A 27,100-nucleotide genomic window follows, 5' to 3' on the forward strand; every position below is an offset into this window, starting at 1 on the left:
GTGGGTGTGGAAGCAAAATTGAAACAAAGATCATGAGAGCAGGGCATGGAAGTCCACTGAACTTAGGGAAATACTTTTTATATTTGATTAGGATGGCAACAATGCTGCGATGTAAGTCCACTTAGGTTTGGAACTACTCTACACTTTCATAATATATCCTCCCAGTGCTAATCAGCCTAAAAGAGATGGACACCTGCAGTACTGGGCCAGGTTGCATGTGGCAATCTTTGCAGCACTGAGTTCAGAATGTTAGTGGAATTTTCCGGGGAGTCAGGAACATTCTTAACAATCAAAACAAAATCAGCACTGCTAAATTCGCTCGTGCAACCTATCCCTGGTCAGGAAATATGAGATTTGAGTAATGCACCCAAAGACATCTATAAAAAGGATGACCCTTGACTGTGTGGTCTCACTTTTCCCATTTGAGCCCATAGCACAAGTGTGGGTAAACCTGACCACAGGCCAAAAAATCACTGTAAGTAAACCTGACCACAGGCCAAAAAATCACATGGGGCTCAAAGCTGCAACTTCACAATCATAAATAATACTGTCAGTTGATCCTGAAAAAATGACAGTAGTAAAACTTTCCCATGCTCTCTCCCTCTCTCACACACAAAATAATATGGGTCATATTAATTCAATTCCTTAACATATGTGGGCCAAAAACATGCCTAATATAAAATCCAGATATATACTGAGTGTGGCTGTGTGCAGCGTGGCAGTAATGCTGCTGAATCAGTGCAGATGACTGGGCAGCAAAATATGAATAAAATGAGTGGATTATTTAAATAAAAAGCACACACACACACACACACACACACACACACACACACACATATACACACACACATACACAGATATATATATATATATATATATGTGTGTGTGTGTGTGTGTGTATGGAATACAATGACATGTCCAGCGCACACTTTCCTGAAGGTGAAGGTACTATGTACTCTGTACCTTTCTCCCAGTACCCCAATGGAGATCTGAAACTCCTTGAAAATTCAGAACCCATCAGTGCCATCAATAACAAGGAGAGTAACTCTCTGTCTATGGAGAAATAAAGATGTCACTGCAATTTGAACATACGCTATTGTACTGTCCAGCTGTCTCAATGCACCAATCATGAAAACATGGCTAGAATCTCCCTAAAGGCTTCCTACATGACACACTGCATCATTATCAAGAGAACCAATTCATAATTCTGGGAGTAATAATTGAGCTAAACACATACCGCTGTGCAAAAGTCTCAATGTATATGTCAGTCATAATTATCTGTCAATCAATATCAAACCATAATTACAAATAAAAGATCTTAAGAATGAAATGAAACAAGCTCAAGAGACCACCTCGTCCCTGAATGCCAGACAAGTGACTGCTTTCTGATGTCCACTGTACTCTCTCTTCACATCACCACCATCCACGCTCCACAGTCTGGCAGTGTTGTCAGAAGAAGCTGGGCAACAGAAAAAAGAACTGTTTCATCAATGTGCAATGTTTGCCATTTCAGCTCTTGACCTTCGCTGGCTATCGTGGGTCGTACACGACCCAGAAGGGTACAAAAACGCAAGTATCTCAGCCAATTCTTAATATTTTTCTACGAAATTTCAGAAATACTTCCTACACCTAAAAGGCCAACTTTTGCCAAAAAATGAAAAAAATTCATTAATTAGTTAATGAGTAATTAAAGGTGGCATTTTAACTACACACGGACGCTTGTGTGGGTCGTGTATAACCCATGCTTTTTAAAGAGGAAAAAACGTGGTCACCCCTCGAAAGCTCATGTGGGTCATGCACGACCCATACATTTTTAATAGTGATTTCAGAAGGTTTAATTTGCAATTAGTGAAGGAAAATAAAGAAGCTTTACCTTCAATAGCCTCACTACCCCACTACGTACCAGCTCATTCTATGTTCATCAGCAAATACACAACACCCGTGTTGTTTTTGAGATTTTCTTTTGCAGCCAGAATGGTGCGATCGCCTTCCAGTTATGTGACTTTACTGTAATTTTGCATAAAACCCCATAATGCTGAAACTATGAACTTGAAGCAACACAATACAGACACACAGATTTCGAAAAGATTAAGAACATATCATCCCCGTCTCATACCTGTTCCTTCACCTTTACAAACATGCACAGACACACATACACAGAGATATAAAATATATATACATATATGTATACACACACACACAAGTACATTACCTACCCACACATGAAAAACCACAATAGAACATACACTACATAAGTACAGACTGAAAAGCAATACCTGTAATGATGTACTGAGAGTCCCCACTGAAAGCACAGTCCCACACCCAGCGTTGATTATCCGTCTTGAGCTTGGTCATCAGTGTCAGGTCTGCTGTGCGCCATAGGCAGCAGGTCATGTCTGCTGATGTTGTGGCCAGCAATCTGCCAAGAACAAAGTTACACCTTTACCTAAGGTCAGCTACAGCTGGGAGGACATTTTTATGTCAGCTTGGCCAGGACTAAGGCCATCAAATATAAGCAATTGCCAACAGATTAAGAAGAAAAAAACATACATTATTCTTTTATGCAGCTGATGAAACAGTTACATTGATTACTTAGATCACTCTCTTTAGTGGTGTGAAGACACATTATCACCTATTCATTCTGCATGCACTGTATGAGAACTGCCTTCGGCCATGGTAACATCTTCTAAAAAAAAAAAGTGATAGAAAACAAAAACTGTTCCAAAAAAGGCATGTAGCTGTTTAAAAAAAAAAAAAAGAAAAAAAAAAAGGCCATGCACACAACCATCTCACCCTATTAAATTCACCCTGCAAACAAACATTAAAATTTTAGCTTGTGAGTATTTAGGGTTTCATATCCTGGTGTTATCAAAAAAATACATATATGGTGGGTTGATCGTGCAAATCAATCAAACAGATGAATTGCAGTTTTGTTTTTCAACTACAATGTTAGCGCACAAAATAAAAAGCATTTCCACACATTTCTATAACACCACTCTTGAAGGAGGAAAAAAATTCAAAAGCATAGAAAAGTGAGTCCAAGAAATAATCTTACGTTGAGTCTGGGCTGAAGAGACATTTCAATGCGTATTTGTTGTGGGCAATAAACTTTTTCTTTGGGTGAAGCTGAGTAGGCGTATCCAGCTGCCCTCCAGTCATAGTCCAGATGTAGCAGTTACCCTGAATCAGACAAATTTCTGCATTTGTGATAATCAATAAAGTGTTACATGTACTATCATATTAGTCATTACCACTGACCACTATGGATAATTCTTTGCCTCTGCTGATAAAATAACTCTCAGTTAACTATTATTGCAGAAATGTTACTACTGATATAACCTCCACTGGATCATCAATGGACAATCTTTTTTCCCCAAAAAATTAGCACAGAACAAAGCATATCAAATGGTCTACCTCACAGCAACATTCCTCTACCCGACCTAAGACTATTATGAATTCAGTGGCCTGATAAAACACTGTGAGGAGATGGCACTAAAAATCAAAGCAGCTAAAAACCCAGAATCTAGCAGGTAAAATCTTTTCCTTTGTTACCAAAAATAGGAAAATAATCTTCAAGCTTCCATAACTAAAAAGATCATGCAGTACTCAATGTCTAGCAGAACAAAAATAAAAAGAATCGCTCAAAAATCAAGCAAAGATCACCAAACAAGAGAAAGTCAGACAGTGGCATCTTTTAGTTGCTGGCTTATCTGTCAAAGACTATCACTATGTTCCTAAGTAAATAAGGATAAGCCCTATGCTCATCTGAAACCTTGTTGTTGACTGCAGCCATCATAGTTCCCATTGGATCTATGCTGATTGACTGGATAGAAGCATCAGGTTCCGGAATCTGAAAAAAATGAAAAACATGACAACAAATCTTATATTCTGATTACACACAAGGGCAGTCTTCTTTTTTCTTCTATTTCACTATCCCAAGTAAGAGTAAAGATAATTGAACTCAAACATGAACTGCAACAGACCTTCTACTCAAGTCTTATCACCAAAGCCAGAACAAGAACCCTTACAAAGTAAAATAAACACCAAAAGGAAAACAAAGTTATCGATTTCTGAATGAAATTAAAAAGACTGTTAAATACCAGGAACTTCCATGAAATGAATGCCATGAATCAGAAGGCACACTGCAAAGTCTTAAAGCTAAAGAAGATATATACAGAGTACAAAAATGTAGGAAAAAAACAAAAACATACACACCAAATGTTCATTGTTGTCTGTTTTTAAATCCCAGATGTGAATAGAACCACTCTGATCTCCAACAATCAATTCACCCTGGACACAAACAAAAGAATTGAATCGAACATTGTTTTTTAGTTTGAAATAGTGAAGCAGTGGCACTATATGACATCACAACAAACACAGAAATGACAAAAATGCAAACTTTGACAATTTCACTTACTTTTAAAAGCAAATTGTGCCAAACTGCTTTAAATCTAATGGTATGTTGAAGCTGGTTGTAAAAGTGAATCATTTTCATTCACTTTCATTTAATATGAATTTATTGTCTCTACCTGCCACAGGTACCATGTAACCCTGTGCTACCTGTCACATGCGGGCAGATGGAGCTCGACAGCCCAGAAAGGCAGTCCATCTAAGACAAGGAAAAGTCTGAAGTAAAACCCATGAAGTGCTAAGGAATGCAGGACAGTCTCGACATGCATTGACCCTGGGTCCATGGCCATGTCCCGACTTTCAGTAGCCGCGCCCCCGTGCCTCCGAGGAAGGTTTTTGAGCCAGAGGCTAGGACAAGGACAGTCTGATATAAAACCTACGACCTGAGGACCTCACTGTCACCGTCCCAGCTTGCTAGGCTATGGCAGATGAACCACGGGTGTAAAGGGTGGGGCCAGTACTGGGCACACTGCACTCCACCTAAAAATTCCATTGCGCAGGCTTGAAGGACACGTCCACGTCCGCGCCACCAACTATTCCAAGCCCTGTAGCGATGGGAAAGGGGCGAAAACGGCAGGTGGAAGATGTCACTGGAAGCCGCAGTTCCAATCCTGCATGCAGGCGGTTCAGGATATTGGTCGCCTGATTGTTGACCCGGAGGTGACAGCATCACTCGGCAGCACCCTGAACAACCAAGCAGCCTTTTCTAGGGACAGCACTGCTTGCTCCACACGGAGAGGGGCCTAGAAAAGGTGGTCCAAACAAATGCTCATCTCCATACCCCCCAGTTGGCTAGCCGCGGTCAACGGGCATCTCCAAACGCGGTCGAACAACAATAGAGAAGAAAAGGCCGGCACCTGCCTCACAATTAGGTGCAAAAGGACTAAAGGTAGCATGCTGGAACATCCGAACCATGCGTGACTCTGCAGACAGCAACCACCCAGAAAGGCGTTCCACTCTAGTCGCACACGAACTTCAGAGACTGAACATTGACATTGCTGCCGTCAGCGAAGTCCGCTTTGCAGGGAAAGGCAGCCTCCAGGAACACGGCGCTGGGTACACCCTCTACTGGTCAGGCAAGCCAGAGACCGAGAGACGCCTTTATGGCGTAGGCTTTATGGTCAGGAGCACCATTGCCTCCAAGCTTGAAAACCTGCCAACAGGACACTCAGACCGAATTATGTCCATGTGCCTCCCACTACGGAACAAACAGCATGCCACTCTGTTCAGCGTGTACGCTCCAACCCTCCAAGCGGACCCCACAGAAAAGGTCAAGTTTTACACTGATCTGCGCAACCTCGTTCAGAACACCCCTGCTGACGACAAGGTCATCATCCTTGGCGACTTCAATGCCAGAGTTGGCCAAGATTCAGAAGCCTGGAAAGGAGTCCTTGGCAAGCATGGCGTTGGTAATTGCAACGACAATGGGCGCCTTCTTCTCGAGTTCTGTGCAGAGCAGCAGTTTACCATCACCAACACCATTTTCCAGCAGAAGGACAGCCTGAAGACAACGTGGATGCATCCTCGGTCCAAACATTGGCACCTCATTGATTACATCCTGATGCGCCAGAGAGACGTACGAGACGTCCTACACACCCGAGTGATGCCCAGCGCGGAGTGTCATACTGACCACCGCCTCGTCCGCAGCAAGCTCAGGCTCCACTTCAAGCCCAAACCAAAGAAAGGAGGAGCTCCTAGGAAGAAATTCCAGGTCGGCAACTTTCAGTCAGCTGAAGTGAAAGCTGAATTCCAGGCGAAGCTTCAGGACAAACTTGAAGACCCCAGTTGCCCCACAGACCCCTCTCCAGAAGCACTATGGGCACAGCTGAAATCAGCCATCCTGCAGTCCTCTGAAGAAGTCCTAGGGTTCTCGTCGAAAAAGAACAAGGACTGGTTTGACGAAAACAACCAGGAGATCCAAGAATTGCTGGCGAAGAAGAGATCAGCCCACCAGGCTCACCTTGCACAACCGTCTTGTCCGGTGAAGAAAGCAACCTTCCGGCTCATATGCAGCAACCTCCAGCGCAAGCTTCGTGAGATTCAAAATGGGTGGTGGACCAACCTGGCAGAGAGGGCTCAGCTTTGTGCAGACACTGGTGACTACCGGGGCTTATACGAAGCCTTGAAGGCGGTGTACGGTCCCTCATACCAGGTCCAGAGTCCTTTGCGCAGCGCAGACGGCCAGGTGCTCTTCACAGACAAGACGTCAATCCTGAACAGGTGGTCGGAACATTTCCAGGCCCTCTTCAGCGCCAACCGCACGGTTCAAGACTCGGCAATTCTCTGCATCCCACAACAGCCAGTGAAATTACAACTGGACGAGCTACCAACCCTAGAAGAGACTGTCAAGGCCATTGAACAGCTGAAATATGGCAAGGCAGCAGGGGTTGACGGAATTCCGCCGGAGGCGTGGAAGAATGGAGGCCCAGCACTACACTCCAAACTCCACAACCTCTTTGTCTGCTGCTGGGAGCAAGGCAAACTACCACAGGACCTCCGTGACGCAGTCATCATCACCCTGTATAAAAACAAGGGAGAAAAGTCGGACTGCTCCAACTACAGGGGGATAACTCTGCTCTCCATCGCAGGCAAGATCCTCGCCAGAGTCCTCCTAAATCGGCTGGTGCCTACTATCGCCGAAGAACATCTCCCAGAGAGTCAGTGTGGCTTTAGAGCCAACAGAGGCACCACTGACATGGTCTTCGTTCTCAGACAGCTACAAGAAAAATGTCGGGAACAGAACAAAGGACTGTATGCGACATTCGTCGATCTCACGAAAGCTTTCGACACCGTGAGCAGAAAAGGTCTGTGGGAGATCATGAAACGTCTAGGATGCCCCCCAAAATTCCTCAGCATGGTCATCCAACTACATGAGGAACAGCGTGGACTGGTCAGACACAGCAACGACCTTTCGGAGCCCTTCCCAATTGGAAATGGAGTGAAACAAGGTTGTGTCCTCGCGCCGACCCTCTTCACGATCTTCTTCAGCATTATGCTCCAACAGGCCACTGAAGATCTTGGCGACGATGACGGTATCTTCATCAGATACCGCACTGATGGCAGCCTATTCAACCTGAGGCGGCTACAGGCCCACACCAAGACACTGGAGCAACTCATCAGAGAGCTTCTGTTTGCCGACGATGCTGCCCTCGTCGCCCATACAGAAGCGGCCCTGCAGCGTATAACGTCCTGCTTCGCAGAGGCTGCGCAGCCCTTCGGCCTAGAAGTCAGTCTGAAAAAGACGGAAGTTCTCCACCAGCCTGCCCCACGGGAAGAATTCCACGCTCCTCACATCAACATCGGTGAGACAGAGCTGAAGTCGGTCCACCAGTTCAGCTACCTAGGCTGCACAATCTCGTCTGACGCCAAGATCGACAAGGAGATCGACAACAGACTTGCAAAGGCAAACAGCGCATTCGGCAGGCTGTACAAGAGAGTGTGGAACAACAAACACCTGAAGAAAGACACAAAGATCAGCGTGTACAGAGCGGTTGTACTGCCCACCCTGTTGTATGGCTCCGAAACCTGGGTCACCTACCGGCACCACATACGACTGCTTGATCGCTTCCACCAGCGCTGCCTTCGCACCATCCTCAGCATCCACTGGAGTGACTACATCACAAATGTCGAGGTCCTGGAGCAGGCAAAGACTATCAGCATCGAGGCAGTGCTGCTAAAGACCCAGCTACGTTGGGCAGGGCACGTGTCCAGGATGGAGGACCACCGCCTGCCCAAGATCACGCTGTATGGCGAACTGTCCACTGGCCACCGTGACAGAGGAGCACCCAAGAAGAGATACAAAGACTCCTTGAAGAAAGCTCTCGGTGCCTGTCACATTGACCATCGCCAGTGGTCCGCAGTAGCCGCTGATCGAGAGACCTGGCGACGCACCATCCACCAAGCTGTCTCCTCCTTCGAAAACAACCGCAGGGCCAGCCTTGAGGACAAACGCAGAAGGAGGAAGAACAACTACGCTGCAGCCGCGAACCCAGACCAGACTTTCCCTTGCAACCGCTGTGGCCGACTCTGCTTTTCCCGCATTGGCCTTGTCAGCCATGAGCGTGCTTGCATCAGACGTGGACAACGCCCTTCCTAGATCTTCGTCAGCGAAGCCAGGCCATGATTGTTTTTTCTCACAAATGCCAGCTAAAGGTAGTAAGAACTATAACCTCTTTTTATATTTCATATTCCTTTCAAAATGGTGTCAACAAGAAAGGTATTCTGTTTTATTCAAATCTTTTTTTTTCAGATTTTATTCCTAATTTGTAACATGATTATCAATAAATTTAAAGTGCTGTTCAAATGCAACAATTCTGGGATGTGATAATCTAAGAAAGTTAGCGCATGATGCTATCTATTGCCTCTGTAGTTTTCCCCTGTATGGTGTGGTATCGTGTGGTGTGGTTTGATGTGGTGTGATGTGGTGTGGTTTGTTGGTGTGAGGGTGTGTGTGTGTGTGTGTGTGTGTGTGTGTGTGTGTGTATGTGTGCTCTACACTTAACACAAAGAGATAGACAATGTGACTTGCAGCTCTATTGCCATTGGATAAAAGTTTTAAACTCACAATGAAAGTTAACACATTAATTCAAAATATACACACTATTTATCTTTTCCCCCTAATACAATCTTTACCTGATTTGGATGCAAGCAGACACAGTTGACAGGTGCACTGACTTGGAATATTCTTTGACACTGAAGGTTCCTTGCCCTGAAAAATTCTAGCCATTATAAATTCAGCTGAGACATGCATGAATCTTCAAACAGTAATTCTGACTTTTAAAAAAGATAAGTTTTTAGTTGTTGTTTTTTTATGAAAATATTACAAGAGTTTATGACAAAACACTCCTAAGTATGGCAAACATAAATTTACCACACACACACACACACACACACACACACACACACACTATCCTTTTCTTGCTACTGCTGTGTAAATCGTGTAATTAATCATCAGAAATGCAATATAAAAGAGACACAGAGAGTTAGCAAGAGCTACCTGAGATCCCAAAGCCTTGCAGTGCTGTCTTCTCCCCCAGTGAACATGAACTTCATGTCAGACGGAAAACCAACAGCAGTGACATTCTTGCTAACACCATCATAGTTCATCAGAGGATTGGGATTCATAGAGTTCAGGTCAAACATGCGGATGTGCTGGTAACCTGAAAATCATGAAGTCAGTTTAATGTTTATTACTTCAGAGCACAGAAAAGTAAGAAATGGGATTTTGTTATTGTTGTTGTTGTTGCTGATTTGGTCATTTACGCTTTTCATTGACGGATCTCAATACTTCGCATTTAATGTACAAAGTGTAGGCAAACAAATTTCATCTCTTCGCTGACTGATTGAGGCTTTGCTCAGTAGACTTTGACAGCCCTCATTTTCTGAAAGAGTTAAACTCTGACTCAACTTAAATCATAATATCCAGTGCTATCTTTATAAAATCATATTGCACAAACAGTGTATAATTATGCAATGTCAACTTTGCCAGTTACAGTAGCATCCAATCAGAATGTTAATCAACAAAGAATATTTTCTCAAAGATAGGATTAAAGAATAGCAACAAGTTATTCATAACATGACCCTAAAATTATAGCAAAACAGATACACAAACTCAGGCCTATACACAGGTAAGTGAAACAAACAAACAAAAAAACATAAAGTAAGAAAACTAGGATTACAGTAGCATCCAATCAGAATGTTAATCAACAAAGAGTATTTTCTCAAAGATAGGATTAAAGAATAGCAACAAGTTATTCATAACATGACCCTAAAATTATAGCAAAACAAATACACAAACTCAGGCCTATACACAGGTAAGTAAAACAAACAAACAAACAAAAAAACATAAAGTAAGAAAACTAGGATTTTCCCTAAATAAGATTATGATCTTTGGTTTTGTCTGATTTGATCTTTTGTTTCTGAGTACACGTGGGGAAGAGCTATACTTAATCTGGTTGACTGAGTTACCTGACATACGTTGTCAAATGTCTTATACAACTACAAGCAAAATCTTTACAATTTTCAAAGTCACAAGTGGCAGGAACTCTATTCTGTTATAAGATCTACAATGATTTGCACTGCCTACAGATAGATATGTTCTGTCTTACGCTTATACTACACCACACAAATCATCATACCTGCAACAGCTATCATCCCTTTGTCCGGTGTTATTTCCAGTGCATTAACCTGCTGAAAATTCCATTAAGAAAAATGGCTGCCACCAGACTGATCAGGTAAGCATACAAATAAGGGAGAAAGACAGAAAGTTCAGGAACAGAAAAAGTGAGGTGGGGAAGGAGGTTTGTGGGGTAATGGGACAGAAACAGACACTCTGAGGGAGCTCAGCTGAGGGATAGTCAGAAAATAACAGATCTATCAAAAAAAATTTTTTTTAATTCAAAAAAAGAATTAAAAAAAAATTGCATGGGCATTCATACACTATTTTCAGAACTAACAGTTGTCTGAAAAAAACGTTTTTAACAATTAAAAACAACAACAACAAAAAACAAAAAAAAACCCACCTTATTACAATAAAACACTGCAACTGGGGTCCATTTAAACTTTATGAGAGAGAACCATCTTTCATGCCTTTTAGTGAATTAAAAAAAATATATAGCATGGTATCCAGTTCACTTTCCTGTTTATACTCTGCTGCTGCTCTCTCTCTCTCTCTCTCTCTCTGTGTGTGTGTGTGTGTGTGTGTGTGTGTGTGTGTGTGTGTGTGTGTGTGTGTGAACAGTGGTTTTAGGATCATCATATTATCTAGAGAGTTACATCTGCTATGTGATAACACATTTAAGGACTTTCAGATTTATAATATAAATAGAGAGATAGATCAATAGATAGACAGACAGACAGACAGATAGATAGATAGATAGACAGATAGAGAGAGAGAGAGAGAGAGAGAGAGAGAGAGAGAGAGATGAATAGCTATACTAAGATATGCAGGTAGATAGGTAGGTAGATATATACTCTCTCTCTCTCTGTGTGTGTGTGTGTGTGTGTGTGTGTGTGTGTGTGTGTGTGTGTGTGTGTGTGTGTGTGTGTGTGTGTGTGTGTGTGTGTGTGTGTGTGTGTGTGTGTGTGTTTCTCTGTCTTTGCGCGCATATGTGGTCATTATGTTTGCGCTTGCTTGAATACATTACTCTTTTTGACAGCACATTTGCGTACCACGACGTGCGCATGGTTACGCGCACCTGCAAGCACTTGCATCTCTATATCCTTTGTCACGTTAAATATTCTGTAAATTTTGTAAATGTCCTGGGTTCAATGGAGAGAGGAAATCTAAAACGCCAGTTCTGATTTTTGTACAAAAACAAACGAAACACTTGACACACCGCCACACTGAAAACTACCACCAAAAGGATACGGAATCATTATGTTGAACTGTTCTGTGGCATATACCACTGTGAGCCTGCCAAAACCTAATCGTGTGGTCATAGCCTGCAGTGCAAAGAATAACTGGGTCCGAAGAATTTCCACTCATCTTTCTTGGTTTAACGTGATTCCTTCAAATTATATGTTTTCTGAAAAACATACACACACAAATGTTCACTTTGAAGTTCACAGAGTGACCTTTTCTTGTTTTTACAAAATACAAACCCTTTCAAAACAATGTCTGTGTAATTACAAATGTTGTTTATTCTTAAATCTTATATATGAGTTGTCTTGCTAGCATTTCATTGATATGAACTATGCAGCTATTACTTTCTTTTTGCTCTTGATTTGAATGAAATCTTCAAATTTTGTAATGACTCAGCAAAAACAAAATGGCGTCCAACTTCAGTGGGGTGCTGCAGTTGACTGATCTTGATGATTTCATCACCCCTTCTCAGGTGATTAATTTCTCGGTGCTCTGATTTCTTTATATCAATACTGTTGTTGTCAATATTTCTTTGAAAGTAATCCAATTGTCCAGAAGTCGTCTTTTGTTTTGATCTGGAGACAGGAAAGCGTTGTGTCGTCTGCTACGCCACAACACGTGGGCAACAGGAAAAGGGGGTGGCATACAGATGTTCATTTGCCGCAGTCATCTAAAACAAACATATAATTTAGATATCTGCAGACAGAACTCAAATGTAGAATGCAGAGCCCAACCAGCATATGTCTCATTTTTCCATCAGATCGCTAGTACAGTAATGATAGCACAGTTGTGATCTTTTTATGTAAACATCCCAACTTTCTTCCTTGGTATGGGCAGATTTCCTTCTGTTACTTGTTCCAACAGCTATTTCATTCATGAATCTCTTCAATCCCCTTCCCCCCTCATCCCCACTGCCCCCCCCTTCCCCTCCACACACACACACACACACACACACACACACACACACACACACACACACACACACACGTGCGCGCGCACACACTCACACACATACACACACACACACACACACACACACACACACACACACACACACACACACACACACACACACACACACTCACACACACATGTATCTGACACACTACACTAGTATCTGTTCCCATGTGTGTGTGCATTTGTACACGCGCGTGTATGTGACTGTGACTCGCTCTGTGTGTGTGTGTGTGTGTGTGTGTGTGTGTGTGTGTGTGTGTGTGTGTGTGTGTGTGTGTGATTTTAAGTTTGTACTCATGAAGCACATGAATCTTGCACTGCACCTTGCTGCATGATCTTGACAGTGAGTCAGATCACATATGTATGGACCACAGAGAGATAGATATATTGGATATTGAATATTGTCCTCCGCAGCTTTGTCAGTTTGATGGACAAGGTGGGATTTCAATGTACCAAAAGGCTAGTGTTTGGCAGACACTTGCTTTGAATTTACAGGATGTTTTCACTTAGTTATACCACCAATAGATTTCTTTTTGGGGGAGGGGCGAGGAGGGGGAGGGGGGCTGGAAGGTGGGGTTGTTTTTTGCTTATAGCAGTGCTTGGTTGTAAGATTATTTTTCTTTCTTTTTCATAATTTTGTTCTTTCTTCTTTTCTTCTTTTTTTCCTAGAAAAAATTGGCAAGTAAAATTATTTTTGATATGATTGCTGGCAGAATCAAAAATTTTCTTTTATCTCTCAATCAATCTCTCTCTCTCTCTCTCTCTCTCTCTCTCTCTCTCTCTCTCTCTCTCTCTCTCTCTCTCAGTATCATGTGACATGTTTGCAGATGACTCTTCTCTTCATACAAATGGAGTAAATTTAAAGCACATTAATGATAGATTACAAACCAGCCTAACCGAAGTATCCAACTGGTGTACAGAAAATAGTATGCTTCTTAACCCAGAAAAAACAAAGAGTATGATTGTAGCCACTCGCCAAAAGCACCGGCGTGGCTTAAATCCGCTCACTTTGTCCATCGATGGCCAAGCTATTGAACAAGTTACAGAACATCGACACCTTGGTGTCGTTATTGACAACCAGCTAAAATGGGAGGCACATATCAGTTGCAAGGTCAGTTGCAAAAAATGTTTACCTGTTATCCCATTTAAAACATGTCATCAGTCCAGAGGCTTCCTATTTCTTTTTCCATTCTCACATCATGTCTAGAATTAATTACGTATCAAATTGTGATTACACCAAACCATTGTCTGCTATGAAATTCACAACCCTAACTTCAGAAATGTGACACTTACTCAACCCAAGCCAAGAATAGACCTTTATAAATCAAGTTTGGCATATTCCGGGACGCACTGTTGGAACAATCTCCCCAAACGCCTCAAAGAACCCTTTTCCCCCACAACATTCAAAGAGAAACTTGGACAGTACATGCATGCCAAAAGCCAGACCGATAATCTGGTATAATATTGTCACTGACAGTCCTTAAAAACTATGTCGAAATGCGCCATTTAGTTGATAACGTATCACGCCACAGAACATTGTTTTCAGAGATCTGAATGTGTTCTCCTTACAGTGGACATAAACTAACGAAATCAAACTCTAGTCTGGTCATGTCTACAATTCTGTATACTTACATATGTTACAAATTGTGAACCATCCTCACCCAACTTTTTTTTTTCCTCGCACTGACATATCTTTTCTTCTCTCTCTCTCTCTCTCTCTCTCTCTCTCTCTCTCTCCCCCTCCCTCCCTCCCTCCCTTTGTCTTTCTCATAATGTGTCCATCTGTCCATATCCCTATTTCCCATGGCCTTATTTGCTATTTTTTATGTCTCTGAAATCTGTGTTTTAAATTTTATCATTACTTTTCTGTGTTAATTTCACTTGAATCATTCATGTGTAGCATTCATGCTAGGGTTTTGTTGTTGTTGTTTTTCCCTTGGTGTGTGTGTGTGTGCATGTGTGTGTGTGTGTTACTCGCTTCCGTTTCGTACAGATATGAGTGATGTTGTGTCTCTCAGTTTGACGCTGTGCAATGCTTGTACATTATACATGTATTAAGCATGGCAACATTTATATGCCTATGTGTTTGTGTGTCTCTTAGATCAACAGCACATGAGTAAGTCGGCCAAAGTGCTAATGTCTTCACCGTTGGAAAATAAAGATTCATTCATTCTCTCTCTCTCTCTCTCTCTCTCTCTCTCTCTCTCTCTCTCTCACACACACACACACACTCTCTCTCTCTCTCTGTATAATCAGAGAGAGAATTTTTTAAGATATTTAATATTGTTGTTAAAGCAGTTTGTGACTTAGAATAACTTACATACAATGTGACGGATTTGTTCCAGGAGTGTGTCAAGCCTGTGAAGGTGGAAAAGAAGCCAGGTGGCAAAGTTGGAAAGATTAGAATAGAGGATGATGGAAGCTACATGGAAGTATCAGAGGTATATTATTTCATTCATGATTTAATCACAGCACAGCTGGTCTTGCATTTACTTATTGTGAAGATCTGTGGGGTTTTTTAAATTTTATTTTCATGTGCTTTTTGTTGTGTCTGATAATTTGTAATTGGCTTTTATCTACATTTCTATGTGTTGGACCAAGGAATAAAACAAACCAAAAAAGTGCGTAGATTAATACTACTATTAGTATCATTATTTATGGATCTTAACCCATTTGAATGGAGTTAGAAAATGTTTTTATTTATTGTTTTTATTTGTTAAACTAGTTGTTTTTGTTTTTTATAGACCAAGTATCTGTGTTAAGCCAAAGAGATAGAAGAAGGTGAAAGGGAATGACTGGTTTATAAATGCAGTTGGTGATGTTTGTTACGGTTGTGGCTGCTTCAGTATTTGTCAGTTTGTTAATGATATGATGGCATCGGTTTCACACTTCAAGTGCTTTCAGATCATTGTATTTGTAATAGTTTGGCAGTTTTTAGTGACAAGATGCAACATACAAGGATTGCATTTTGAAAGAATTCACTATTTGAATATTATGGGTCATGTGATAGGCAGACATCAAGCTTATAGTACAGGCATCAACTTGATCACCTGATGGACAATTTCTTCCTGATGTCCCTGAGTTAAGCGCGTTGGGTTACGCTGCTGGTCAGGCATCTGCTTGGCAGATGTGGTGTAGCGTATATGGTTTTGTCCGAACGCAGTGACGCCTCCTTGAGCTACTGAAACTGAAACTGAAACTGATGAAGACTTGTTTGACTTTATTTGTTGCACTGTTTCTTCCTCATTTGTTAATTTCACCCTTTATTACTTCCCACTTTTTGGTCAAATTTTCATCTTTTCCCCCATGACTTTAGAAGTGAGTTTATTGTCATGCCTACAAAACAGGAAGGCATACCGGCACACGACAAAAGATAAACAAAAATTTGTTGGCAGTGTGTAACAGAATTAGAAAAGACATGATTGTAAAACGCTGCATCTGTATTGCAGCTGGGTTATGAAACGAAACTGGAGAAAGCCAAGATCACACTCAATGACTGCCTGGCTTGCAGTGGCTGCATCACGTCAGCTGAGAGTGTACTGATTTCACAGCAAAGCCAGGAGGAGCTGTACAAAGTCCTGCAAAACAATAAACAACTTATAGAGGTGAGACAGAGAAATCTGTTTTTGTTTTTGTTTTATTTTTTTGTTTCTGCTCACTCTCTCTTTCTCTCTCTCTCTCTCTCCCTCTCTCTCTCTCTCTCTCTCTCTCTCTCTATATATATATATATATATCCAGTACAAAGTAAAATCCTATTTCAAGAACACAGTACTTTACTCATAAGATACTTTAATTTGCAGAAAGTTTTTAAGTTATTTTAGACATGTTTTGTTATCATGGAACTAGTTGTCTTGTTTGAGGGGAAAAAAAATCTATTTTGGTCGCATTATATTTCTTTGAATCAGAAATAGTATCATTTTAATTTGCAGTTACTTTATTTGATCCATATAGGAGGGTGGTAAGTGAGGGTAGTACCGGGTATGTGTTTGCAGATGACCTGATTGTTGATCCTTGCAATTTATGTTTGGAAGGGGTAATCACTAATAACCCCTTCGACTAAATGCTTGGACTGTGTCACCATAATGGTAGATTAAATCACTCTCCTTTTACTTTGTTGGTTTCATAGAATGGCAAGGAAGCAGAAGCAAAGACAGTGGTGGTTTCAATGTCTCCTCAGGCCAGAGCCTCCCTGGCTGCTCAGTATCATTTGAACATGGAGACTGCTGCTGCTAAACTGACTGGCTTCTTGAAAAGATTGGGTAACTGACACTCTGTATGTGTGTGTGTGTGTGTGTGTGTGTGTGTGTCTGTCTGTCTGTCTGTCTGTCTGTCTGTCTGTGTCTATGTGTGTGTCTGTGTCTATGTCTGTGTGTGCTTGTAAGATGAAAATTGGAAAACGTGTTTTGCAGAAAGTTAAACATACAAATGAAGACAAATGAATATGTTGCAGGGGTGCACTATGTCTTTGATACCAGCTTTGCCCGAAACTTCAGTCTGATTGAAAGTGGCCATGAGTTTGTACGGCGGTTCTATGATTCTGAGACGAACCCCAAGGCATTCCCCATGCTGGCTTCGGCTTGTCCAGGTGACCATACCTATAGATCTGCTCATTAATCATGCAGATCAAGTTTCTGCTCATTAATCATGCAGATCAAGTTTCATGACACAGTGATTAATTATTAACACATACTCACACAACTAGAACCTCCATGTGTGTGTTTTAAAACAGATTTCTAAGACATGTTTTTGCCATGCAGTTGTTTTAAAAACTTATTGAAATTATTTTGAGCATTTAGGTTTGTATGCAGATGGATGCTCACATCTTCCATACAAACAATACATACATACATACAACCATACAACACTTCTATACATACATACATGATATGTACATGCATTAGGTACAACAAACTGTACATAAAAAACAACATTCACAAACATGCAAATGCATGCACAAACACACACACTCACACACACACCCAGCAAAGGTTAAAGAAGCACATTCATATCAAAATGGTAGACAGAATGGAGGCAGTGATTTTTTTAGTGACTTTTTAATATTAACAAATTGTTCACAATATTATTTTGATATGTGATTTTGCAGGCTGGGTGTGCTATGCAGAGAAGACGCATGGTTCCTATATTCTTCCCTACATCAGCACCACACGCTCACCGCAGCAGGTGATGGGGGCGCTTGTGAAGGACTACTTTGCATCCAGCATCGGAAGATCCCCTGGCCAGATCTACCATGTCACTGTCATGCCATGCTTTGATAAAAAGCTAGAAGCCTCACGATCAGACTTTTACAATGACTTACAGAAGACTCGAGATGTAGATTGTGTCATAACGTCAAGTAAGTGTTGTTTTTGTTTTTTGCATTTGATTGTAAACAATGTCAGTTATCAATGATTTATAACAATAGTAATGTGATAATAATAAAAAGAGTGTATTTGATTAAATCTGGGACAGTTAGAGGGCTTTTTGTTTCTGGATGAAATGTATGTGTGATGGGGTGCACATATTAGATGTTGTTGTTTTTTTCTTTTCTTTTCAGTGCTGTATATCTGATGTTATTATTTCAGTTGAGGTTGCTGCAATGCTGGAAAAGGAAGGAGTATCACTTGCTGATGTGGAAGACATGCCCATTGATACACAGTGAGTGTCTGTTTATGGAAAAACAAATCAGATTAAGTACTGAATTTATTCTCCTGTAAAGTTATCATAGCATATGTAATGAAATGTTTTTGTTTGTAAAACTGAATCAGATTCCCAGTTTGGTTTGGGATTGCTTTTAATTATGTTACTGGTGTTGATGAAGAACCATTATGCTCACAGAACGATGCTTTCAGACAAGTGAGTTTGCAACTGTGTTTTGTAATTTTATGTTGAATTTAGTTTCAAAGGTACAGGGTGGGGAGGATGCACATGGTTATGAATCCAGAAGTGTTCAATCAGTGTATATTTTCATAATTCAGATTCAGAGTGTGTCGAAAAACTTTTCGCAGTGAAACTGAGTTTGCAAACCAGAAAACACTTTGAGGCAGATCAGTGAATCCAGGGACTAAGTGTAACAGTAAACTGGATCCTTGCTCACTTGCAGCTACTCTCAAGACTGTTCAAATTGTAGATAAAATCAAGACTGATAGCTTTCATAGTTCATGTGTACATGTTCTTTGCCTCAAATGACAAATTCTTACACTGTGGAGTGTCATGATTTCAGACTTAGCCATCACACAGCCGGCCAGCTAGCCAGTCACAGTGGAGGGGGGTCTGGGGGATACCTGGAACACATTGCTCGACACGCTGTCCATGAGTTGCATCAGTCCCAGCTCTCAGACATCAACTACAGGGTCATCAGGTGGGGTGTGGGTTTTGAGGTGTGCGTACCTGTCTGTCATGTTGTGCATGACCAAGTTCATCAGGTGGGGCGTGGGTTTCGAGGTGTGCGTACCTGTCTGTCATGTTGTGCATGACCAAGTTCATCAGGTGGGGCGTGGGTTTTGAGTTGTGTGTAACTGTCTGTCATGTTGTGCATGACCAAGTTCATCAGGTGGGGTGTGGGTTTTGAGGTGTGCGTACCTGTCTGTCATGTTGTGCAAGACCAAGTTCATATGGTGGGGTGTGGGTTTCAAGGTGTGTGTAATTGTCATGTTGTGCATGACCAAGTTCATCTGGTGGGATGTGGGGCCTGATATGTGCATCATTGTCACTTTGTGTGAGACCACAAGCAGGCATTTGGTTTTGGCTTTTCATGACTGACTGACTGAATAATTGATGCATACATATTATACTATTTATAGGTAGGTGTGTGTGTGTGCATGTGTGTTTGTGTGGTGTGTGTGTGTTAGCTTTGCAGGTAAAGTAAACAAGAAAGAAATTAAAAGAAGGACCTGGAGACCACTTCTAGTGGACATCCTGTACTGTCACAGTTTTTGTCTTATTATTACATTATTACAGATGTGTAAACACTAAGGGTATAGTGGTTTACATATAAGAAGTCAAGTGTAGAATATCTGCTTGTGAAGGACAGGAATATTGTTAAGGAATTCATTGCACATTCACTGTAAGACCAAGTAAGGTCTAGAAACTTGGAAAACAGTACCATCTTATAATGGGCCTATCTTTATTATTTTTTGTATGTTCGTTCATTGTCAAACTATTTTCATACATTTGAATCATTTTATTGCTTTGTTGCTGCTTTGCAGAAACCAGGACTTCAAAGAAGTCCTCATTGAGGCAGAAGGAAAACCAACCCTGAAGATGGCGCTTGCCTATGGTTTCCGGAACATCCAAAACATTGTGCAGAAGATCAAGCGCAAGAAATGTGACTACCACTTTGTGGAGATCATGGCGTGCCCCTCAGGGTGCAACAATGGGGGGGCCCAGGTCCGCCCTGAAGGGGAGGAGACAGTGAAGGAGAGATTGAGCAAGGTGGAGGAGCTGTATTCTACCCAGCCCATTGTGTCTCCACAGGACGTTGCTGACGTGCAGAGACTGTACGCCGAGTGGCTGGAAGGTGTGGGTTCTTTCAAAGCTCAGGCGATGCTTCACACATGTTATCATGAAGTGGAAAAAATGACAAACGCTTTGGCCATAAAATGGTGATACTGATTGACTGAAGAAGATTCTAGTGGGTTTGTATAGTTCTGAATATTCCACTGTGTGAAAATTCTGAATATTCCAGTGCGTGAAAATGCCTTCCATGTATGATTAATGAAAGTGAATGTTCTGGGACAATTATATTGTGGTGAATGTATTGTTTGAAATCTCTGCAACATGTTTGGTACATTAATGTTTTGAATATCTTCCATTAGAAGTATTTATTTATACATTCATTTTGTAATCATGATAATGGATATCTTACACACACACACACACACACACACACACACACACAAAGACATGCCAGCTAGTACCCATAAAGATTGTTTTGAAAATACCCTGTCAGTTATAGATCAAGTGTGTGACAGTGCCTGGAATATATCATTACTGTGTGGCTGCCTGTAAAATGTTGGGGAGAACCCAGGAAAAATTTAATGACTTTGTTAAACAGAACAATATATTGAGGTAAAAATGACTTTACAAAGATGATTTATAAAAATCTAAATTGTTTTAGTATGAGAGTGATGGATTATGTTAATGTCCAGTAAATGACTAAAACCACAGGCTGAATGCGTGAACTATCCATTCTGTGGGTGCACAGCCCCCTGGGCCACCACTCTAGAATGAATAATAACTCCTTCATCTTTCATATGCCATATCTCCCTCTCTCTGTGCTGCACCTCTTCCTAACCTCACAATATACGCATGTAATAGAACTGTAGGTGCAAGCAGAATATGACTGTGACTTGAACATCAAACACTGGATGCATTCCTCAAATACTCAAACACCAAATAATGAAAATGCGTGACCAAATCCCATCACTTTTATCCTTTTTCATTTTTTGATGGACCATATATAAAAAAAGAAGAAGATTTTTTCAGTTGCTGGAAAACTACAGCACAGCATGAAACTAATAATTTGGATTTTTTTCTCTTTCTCTCTGTGATCTGTTGCCAACCCACAAATATTACAAAGCTTGTCTGAAAGGAATAAAACAAGACAGTTCATAAGGTGTATCTTTTCAAATCCTTTTACTTTTATTCCACGCTATCATTCTTTAAACCTATATGAACTATATAGATCTCTTCTTTGAAGTATTTAACAAACTGTTGCAGAGCAGTCTTTATAACCATGACCTTAGAAAGTCTTTTCTTCACTATTTAGTTTTACTCCAATTAGCTACTGTTTAGATTTATTCTGAGAGGCTATCTAGAAGGCTATTTTCTTTCTTATAAATTCTATTTATTTCTCTTCTTGTCCTTAAAGACATGTTCTTTTGACCAATCATCCTCACCACATAAAACAGAGGGTTAGTTTCACTATGCATAGCAATCAAGCCAGCATACACAGATTTATTCAAATCTTACCGTTACTGTACATGACAATACATTCTAAACATTCTCTGTGTAAGATGTATCATATCCTGGTGCAAGATGTTACACTTGTTGGACATTTTCAGTTTCTCTCTATCACTCTGTGGTATCACTGGCGACACAGCTGAGAGACCAAAATAGTAGTGCTGAAAGAGAACACATTCACTGGCATTCAGATTTCTGCTGCGATCGCTGTGTGGTGCAAATACACACAGAGAAAGTTTTGAAGATGTTAAAAGCAGACATTTAACGTGATCACTGTTTGACATGCAAGCCTACACAGAGATAGTCCTGAAGATGTTAAAGTCACTTTTAGCTGTGCTGATGAGGACGCCAGGCAGCTGGGCATGCCAGTGCACTTCCTTGATGTCTGTCTGGCCGCAGTGTTGAAACAATAACTGGGCAGGAATGTCCAGCTCTTCCTCCGCTGCCCCTTCGTCACGCTCCACGCTGAAGTCCCAGATGGTGATCTGATCATCCTCACCGGAGGCTGCCAGGACGCTGGAGTCCAGGGGATTCCACTCCAGGGAGGTGATGGGCTTGTTGTGCAGTTTGAAACTGGCTTGTTCACTTACTGGTTTGTTCTGGAACAGGAGAATGCACAATGTTTCACAGTTTGAATTTCAAAAAAATTTACTGAGACAACAATAAGCATCATAAAACAGAATATTTGGTCAAATACATGTACCAGAGGACCCAAACGCATTTTCTTTTTAAATTTGATATTAACATTTTTATTCACGGTGAAAGCACACTGCTGTAAATTTGATGCCCAGTGTATAGTATGATTTCACTGACATCATATATATCTGATTGTAAACAGTGTGCATCTCTCAAGCCTGATAATCAAACTGATACATTCCAAGTGATACTGCTTGTACTACTACAAGATTCAGTGTGAAATCTGCTCCACAGTATCACAATGAACAGTTGTAAGTTATTTCTCACAATTAGACATTTATTTCCCATGCATTCAACCCCCTCTTCCCCCACAATCCAACTGATTCTTCAGTCCATTCTCTCTTCCAAACATACTTTCTCCACTTCCTGAGTTGGTTTTTTTTTTCTCCTCCCACTTACCCTAAACATCCTTAAGTCCCAGATCTTGATGATTCCGTCATCACCGCCAGAGGCCAGCAGATGTTTCTCAATGCGGTTCCAGTTGATGACATTGATGTCTCGACTGTGTGCCTCAGGTACAGTGAGAACATTGGCTTTTGCTGGTTTCTGCTGTGTGTTCCAGATTCGCAATGTGCGATCCACTGAACAGGTGGCAAATACCTAAAGAATAGAAGGAGGGGAAAAAAGAAACAAAACTTTAAAAATATTTTGACCCAAGCAACAAATGCAACAATCAGTACAAATTTCTGTTCATGATTAATTCAACGTTTTGGAGTTTTCCTTCTGAAGCAGCACACATGCCAAGAACAAGATGTCTCAAATTCAAACAACAAAACATATTATAAGACTGGACTATTTCAATAAAAACAGCATAAGAAATCCTCATATTATCAAGACAGAGGATGATCATAAAGTTATATATCGTAAAATCATACAGGTTTTATACTGAGCTGACAAAAATTCTCTATTTCAATCTCGGTGAACTGCAAGACCCCAGCACTGAAACACTTGACCTAAAGGGTGAAAGGCAAACAAGTCATAAAACTGAGCTCCATGCTCAGTGAATTATACAGAATAATAACTGACTAGCTACAACCACTGACATTACTCACATTGCCTTCATTTGGTGACCACTGGACATCTTCCACAGAATCTGTGTGTCCTGCGAAGGATGATTTCTCAGTTGTCCAGCCAGCATTGGTGGGTTGGGAGATATAGATGGCACCAGCACAGTCTCCTGTTGCCAGCCAACCTGGCAAATCAGTCAAATTCAGTTTACTGTCAGTACTGGTGCAAAATCAAACAATAAAAAAAGACTTTCTTCACTGGAACACTGAACATGATATCACAAAAAACTATAAACCAAACAACAACAGAGCAGCTGATGTAAAATTACTGTCTATAAATTCCAAAACGTCATCTACTGATGTGTGTGTGTGATGCACCAATGGTGACATCATACTCAGCAAGTTCATAACTCAGATTTAAAGGACAATGTGCATCAAAATCATATAACTTTTAGAATCAAAGGGTTATGTATCATTTACATGTGTGTGTAAACGTGTGTGCATGCATTTACTTTCAGTGTACATGCTGAGTGAAAACAAAATGAAGTTTGTGTGGCTGAATGTCAGTGCATAATTATGTTTGAAAAATATGTACTGCAAGAGTGACATTGAAAATGACAGGAATATGTACCAGAAAGTGAGGAACAGATGTTCAGTTTTGTTCACATCATGACACTTGAATTTCAGAAAATGGTGCCCATTGTTACCTTTAGCAGCTGGAGACCAGTCAATGGCAAAGCCTTCTGTCGTATGATGAGTGACGGTGTGCACAATGCTTTTCATAGTGGAATCGTACTTCCCAGCAGCCTCTGCATCATCAACAATGGCCATCTGCTCAGTGATGTCATAGACGTAGACACAGCCTTTGTCTGACCAGGATCCTGTGTATATTTTGTCATCCACAACAGACACCTGAAACAGATCCACTCAGTTACACTTACAATTACAGCCATTAGAAACAACAAATTGTCCAGGTTTGTCTTCCGAAACCAAAGGCAGAAGACAATGAAGACAACAAATAATATAATGAAAAAAATAATATAAAAACACTATATTCTTTAAAAAACAGAAAATGATATAATATTAGTCACAAACTGTTGCATGTGAGAGGTGTGTGTGTGTGTATTTATGAATGTGTGTGTGTGTGTGTGTGTGTGTTTGTGTGCATGTTTTATATGCAGGCAGCCTGTCTCAAACCACTTACTCTCAATCTGTTCACACCACCATTGTGCTGCATAGTGACAAGGTTTAGCTCTGGCTTTTCATCTTCATCCTCACTCTCCCCTTCATCACTGTCTTCCTCTTCTTCTTCTTTGAGTGTTTTGGAGATGCTGTGCAGTTTCATGACATTGATGTAGTTTGGCTGGCCTCTCTCCGTTCCCGACACAATATAACATGTCATGGGAAACTCCTCCCTTCCATCCCCAAGTCTGTCTGGTATGGTGTCAAAGCTGAGACATGGGGCACCTGAAAAATAAAGCACAATTAATCAGAAACAATAAGTCAACAACAACACACAATAACACACAGATGTAAGCTTACAAACCGAATCATGTAAGTTAACAAAAATCATGACTGGTTGTGTCAGCAAGTGTTGGCTTATGGTCATGACATCGGTCATGTCACTTCTTGTTTTTCAAACTTTTTTATTTATTAATTTATAATTTTATTTATCTTATTTTATTTTGTAATGTTGTAACAGCAATACTGGATTTGAAGGATTGATTACATCTATATGTCATATTCAATTTTCAATTTCACATGCCGGCACTACAAGGTCTGATCGGCATATTGGGTTTTTTGTATTGTCAAGCATCTGCTCCCAACTATCCTCCTACACTTCCGACTCACCGCTTTTTCTTCTTCATGTTTTCAATATTTATGTATTTTTAAAATATAGTATACACAACACCAAATACAATTAAGTATATACATAGACCGTCAGGTGAACCTCTAGTGGAAAATGCTATTGTCACTGACAGCTCTCTAAGCCAGTCAGAGAGCGAATTTCTGTTCGGCCTATCACAAAGTGGGTTTTTGCATTCAAAGCAAAGGCATCATCAAGAATATGGAGCTCATTGAAGGAGCCATTTTTGGGGGCTACAGTGAATTTGATACTGTTTTCAAACCATTTCAAAGCATTAGTCCTAGATCATTTTGGAACCCTAACCCTAACCCCCCAGACTGACTGTAAAATGGGTGAGTGCAGATTAAAATCAATGACCACCACTTTGGCAGCTACCACCTCACATAATCCGACTGCAGTGGAGTTTGGTTGGTCCCCAATCACTTTGACAGCCCATTCCATCAGTAGTATAGCACACCAGTGAGTTACAAGGCAACAGAATGAATCCGAAGATAGATCAGATGGCAATTTTCTTTTGTAAAATCGGGTGTAGCAGGAATTTGATGTTACTTCGAAAAAAAGTAAGAAATTCACGATGGAAAAAGACCAAACCAGAAGTATGCATTTTGGTGTTTTCTAGCATACTGATCAATGACTCATTATCAATTGATTGTAAACTTGTTAGAAAAATGTCTAGATTGGCGGAACATGCAATGCACTTCTCTCGACTGTCTGTGGAATAGGCATCTCTTTCCTTCTTTCATTCCGTTACACAACCAACATCTACTTGCTGATGACTCTGTGGTGGTTCATGCATGCTGGGTATTTTCGCGTTTCCAGAACCCACCGAACACTGACATGAGTTACAGGATCTTTAATGTATGTATCAAGTTCTGGGTACATATACCAACAATGGGGGGTCAGGCACTTGCAGGTCTGCACATATGTTGACCTGGGAGATCGGAAAAGTCTCCACCCTTTACCCACCAGGCGCCGTTACCATGATTCGAACCCAGGACCCTCAGATTCAAAGTCCAATGCATAAACCACTAGGCTATTGTGCCCAGGCTATAGGCTCTGCCACTGACGCTAGATATTAGTGTCTATGGCTCAGCCGACCATCAGCGGAACAGAAATAGCATAATATAATATTGTTCTCACAATTTGGATCAGTCAGTTCGCTTTGCCACTTCCTGAAAGTAAAACCCGTAACCTGTCACCTGTTAACACTTTTTAACAGTCACCACTTCTTCTTTCCCTTGACTACCGCCTTCATCATTGTGAAGATTCTGTAGACTATAAGGGGGGTTTGCGTTTTTTTTAGGTTTCATGAGGCAGAGGTTGCTGGGCCAGGGGATGGGGGAGGTGATCAGATTCGGGATTTGAAGCCTTCCAGGGTTGGGCTGAGGGCAATCTCAGCAGGAAGGCTGTCACTTTAATGAGCAAAACACACGAAATTTAAATATACCCAAGAATTAGATACTTAAATATGATATAATTGCACAGAGCCAATGGCGCGATCCATCGTCATTCGCAATGAATGAAAACAACTGCCAAACGTGATTTGTTACCTGCTTGAAGCTGGTGAAGGAAGACGTAGGCAGAGGGATCAGGCTCCAATTCATCCCCATCGTATTCTGTTTTCCCTGGAATAAATACACCTTGGGTCTGTTCTCCTTCTTCTTCCATGTCCTGGTCAGATTCAGACCCACTGTCGTCTTCTTCAAGCCTGTTATCAAGATCCATTTTCTCTTTGCCAGCCATGTTGATCCCGTGTCTTTGCAGTCCGAGTGACACATGCGACATGTGCTTCCGGTCTCGCAAGGGACGTCACGTCAGAGCGGGATTTAGTCCGCCAAT

At 41.1% G+C, this 27,100-nt stretch overlaps 3 protein-coding genes across 3 annotated transcripts; 1 reads left to right on the forward strand and 2 right to left on the reverse strand.

Annotated features, from left to right (window-relative positions):
* Positions 1 to 509: 509 nt before the first annotated feature.
* On the reverse strand, positions 510 to 11,973 carry LOC143292439 (target of rapamycin complex subunit lst8-like). Its single transcript, XM_076602713.1, has 9 exons — positions 11,780 to 11,973; positions 10,548 to 10,599; positions 9,407 to 9,569; positions 9,043 to 9,118; positions 4,216 to 4,290; positions 3,773 to 3,850; positions 3,056 to 3,180; positions 2,277 to 2,419; positions 510 to 1,459 (listed from the first exon to the last, which is right to left on the reverse strand). The coding sequence occupies exons 1-9, from the start codon at positions 11,894 to 11,896 to the stop codon at positions 1,341 to 1,343; spliced, it is 948 nt and encodes a 315-aa protein (XP_076458828.1). The 5' UTR covers positions 11,897 to 11,973; the 3' UTR covers positions 510 to 1,340.
* A 147-nt stretch (positions 11,974 to 12,120) lies between these two features.
* Positions 12,121 to 20,895, forward strand: LOC143292441 (cytosolic Fe-S cluster assembly factor narfl-like). Its single transcript, XM_076602716.1, has 9 exons — positions 12,121 to 12,245; positions 15,076 to 15,171; positions 16,180 to 16,335; positions 16,857 to 16,989; positions 17,181 to 17,315; positions 17,835 to 18,083; positions 18,313 to 18,385; positions 18,951 to 19,088; positions 19,936 to 20,895. Exons 1-9 carry the CDS (start codon positions 12,180 to 12,182, stop codon positions 20,333 to 20,335), a joined length of 1,446 nt encoding a protein of 481 aa, XP_076458831.1. The 5' UTR covers positions 12,121 to 12,179; the 3' UTR covers positions 20,336 to 20,895.
* A 748-nt stretch (positions 20,896 to 21,643) lies between these two features.
* Positions 21,644 to 27,044, reverse strand: LOC143292442 (glutamate-rich WD repeat-containing protein 1-like). Its single transcript, XM_076602717.1, has 6 exons — positions 26,812 to 27,044; positions 24,599 to 24,861; positions 24,102 to 24,306; positions 23,440 to 23,579; positions 22,787 to 22,987; positions 21,644 to 22,290 (listed from the first exon to the last, which is right to left on the reverse strand). The coding sequence occupies exons 1-6, from the start codon at positions 27,002 to 27,004 to the stop codon at positions 21,982 to 21,984; spliced, it is 1,311 nt and encodes a 436-aa protein (XP_076458832.1). The 5' UTR covers positions 27,005 to 27,044; the 3' UTR covers positions 21,644 to 21,981.
* Between the last annotated feature and the right edge of the window lie 56 nt (positions 27,045 to 27,100).

Source organism: Babylonia areolata, chromosome 18, assembly GCF_041734735.1.
Source record: "Babylonia areolata isolate BAREFJ2019XMU chromosome 18, ASM4173473v1, whole genome shotgun sequence".
Classification (NCBI taxonomy): domain Eukaryota; kingdom Metazoa; phylum Mollusca; class Gastropoda; order Neogastropoda; family Buccinidae; genus Babylonia; species Babylonia areolata.

Bases quoted from the DNA above. Each gene is read 5' to 3' on its own strand.
- LOC143292442 (XM_076602717.1), bottom strand. From the start codon at position 27,004: ATGGCTGGCAAAGAGAAAATGGATCTTGATAACAGGCTTGAAGAAGAC. The intron at 24,307-24,598 runs GTAAGTGGTTTG...GATCTGTTTCAG, and splicing joins GTGGTGTGAACAGATTGAGA to GTGTCTGTTGTGGATGACAA. The intron at 22,988-23,439 runs GTGAGTAATGTC...TCTATTCTTTAG, and splicing joins GGTCACCAAATGAAGGCAAT to GTATTTGCCACCTGTTCAGT.
- LOC143292441 (XM_076602716.1), top strand. From the start codon at position 12,180: ATGGCGTCCAACTTCAGTGGGGTGCTGCAGTTGACTGATCTTGATGAT. The intron at 12,246-15,075 runs GTGATTAATTTC...GATTTGTTCCAG, and splicing joins ATTTCATCACCCCTTCTCAG to GAGTGTGTCAAGCCTGTGAA. The intron at 16,990-17,180 runs GTAACTGACACT...AATATGTTGCAG, and splicing joins TGGCTTCTTGAAAAGATTGG to GGGTGCACTATGTCTTTGAT.
- LOC143292439 (XM_076602713.1), bottom strand. From the start codon at position 11,896: ATGAGTGGAAATTCTTCGGACCCAGTTATTCTTTGCACTGCAGGCTAT. The intron at 10,600-11,779 runs GTATCCTTTTGG...TGGAATTTTCAG, and splicing joins CAGTTCAACATAATGATTCC to CAGGTTAATGCACTGGAAAT. The intron at 2,420-3,055 runs GTAAGATTATTT...TGTTCTTGGCAG, and splicing joins CTCTTCAGCCCAGACTCAAC to ATTGCTGGCCACAACATCAG.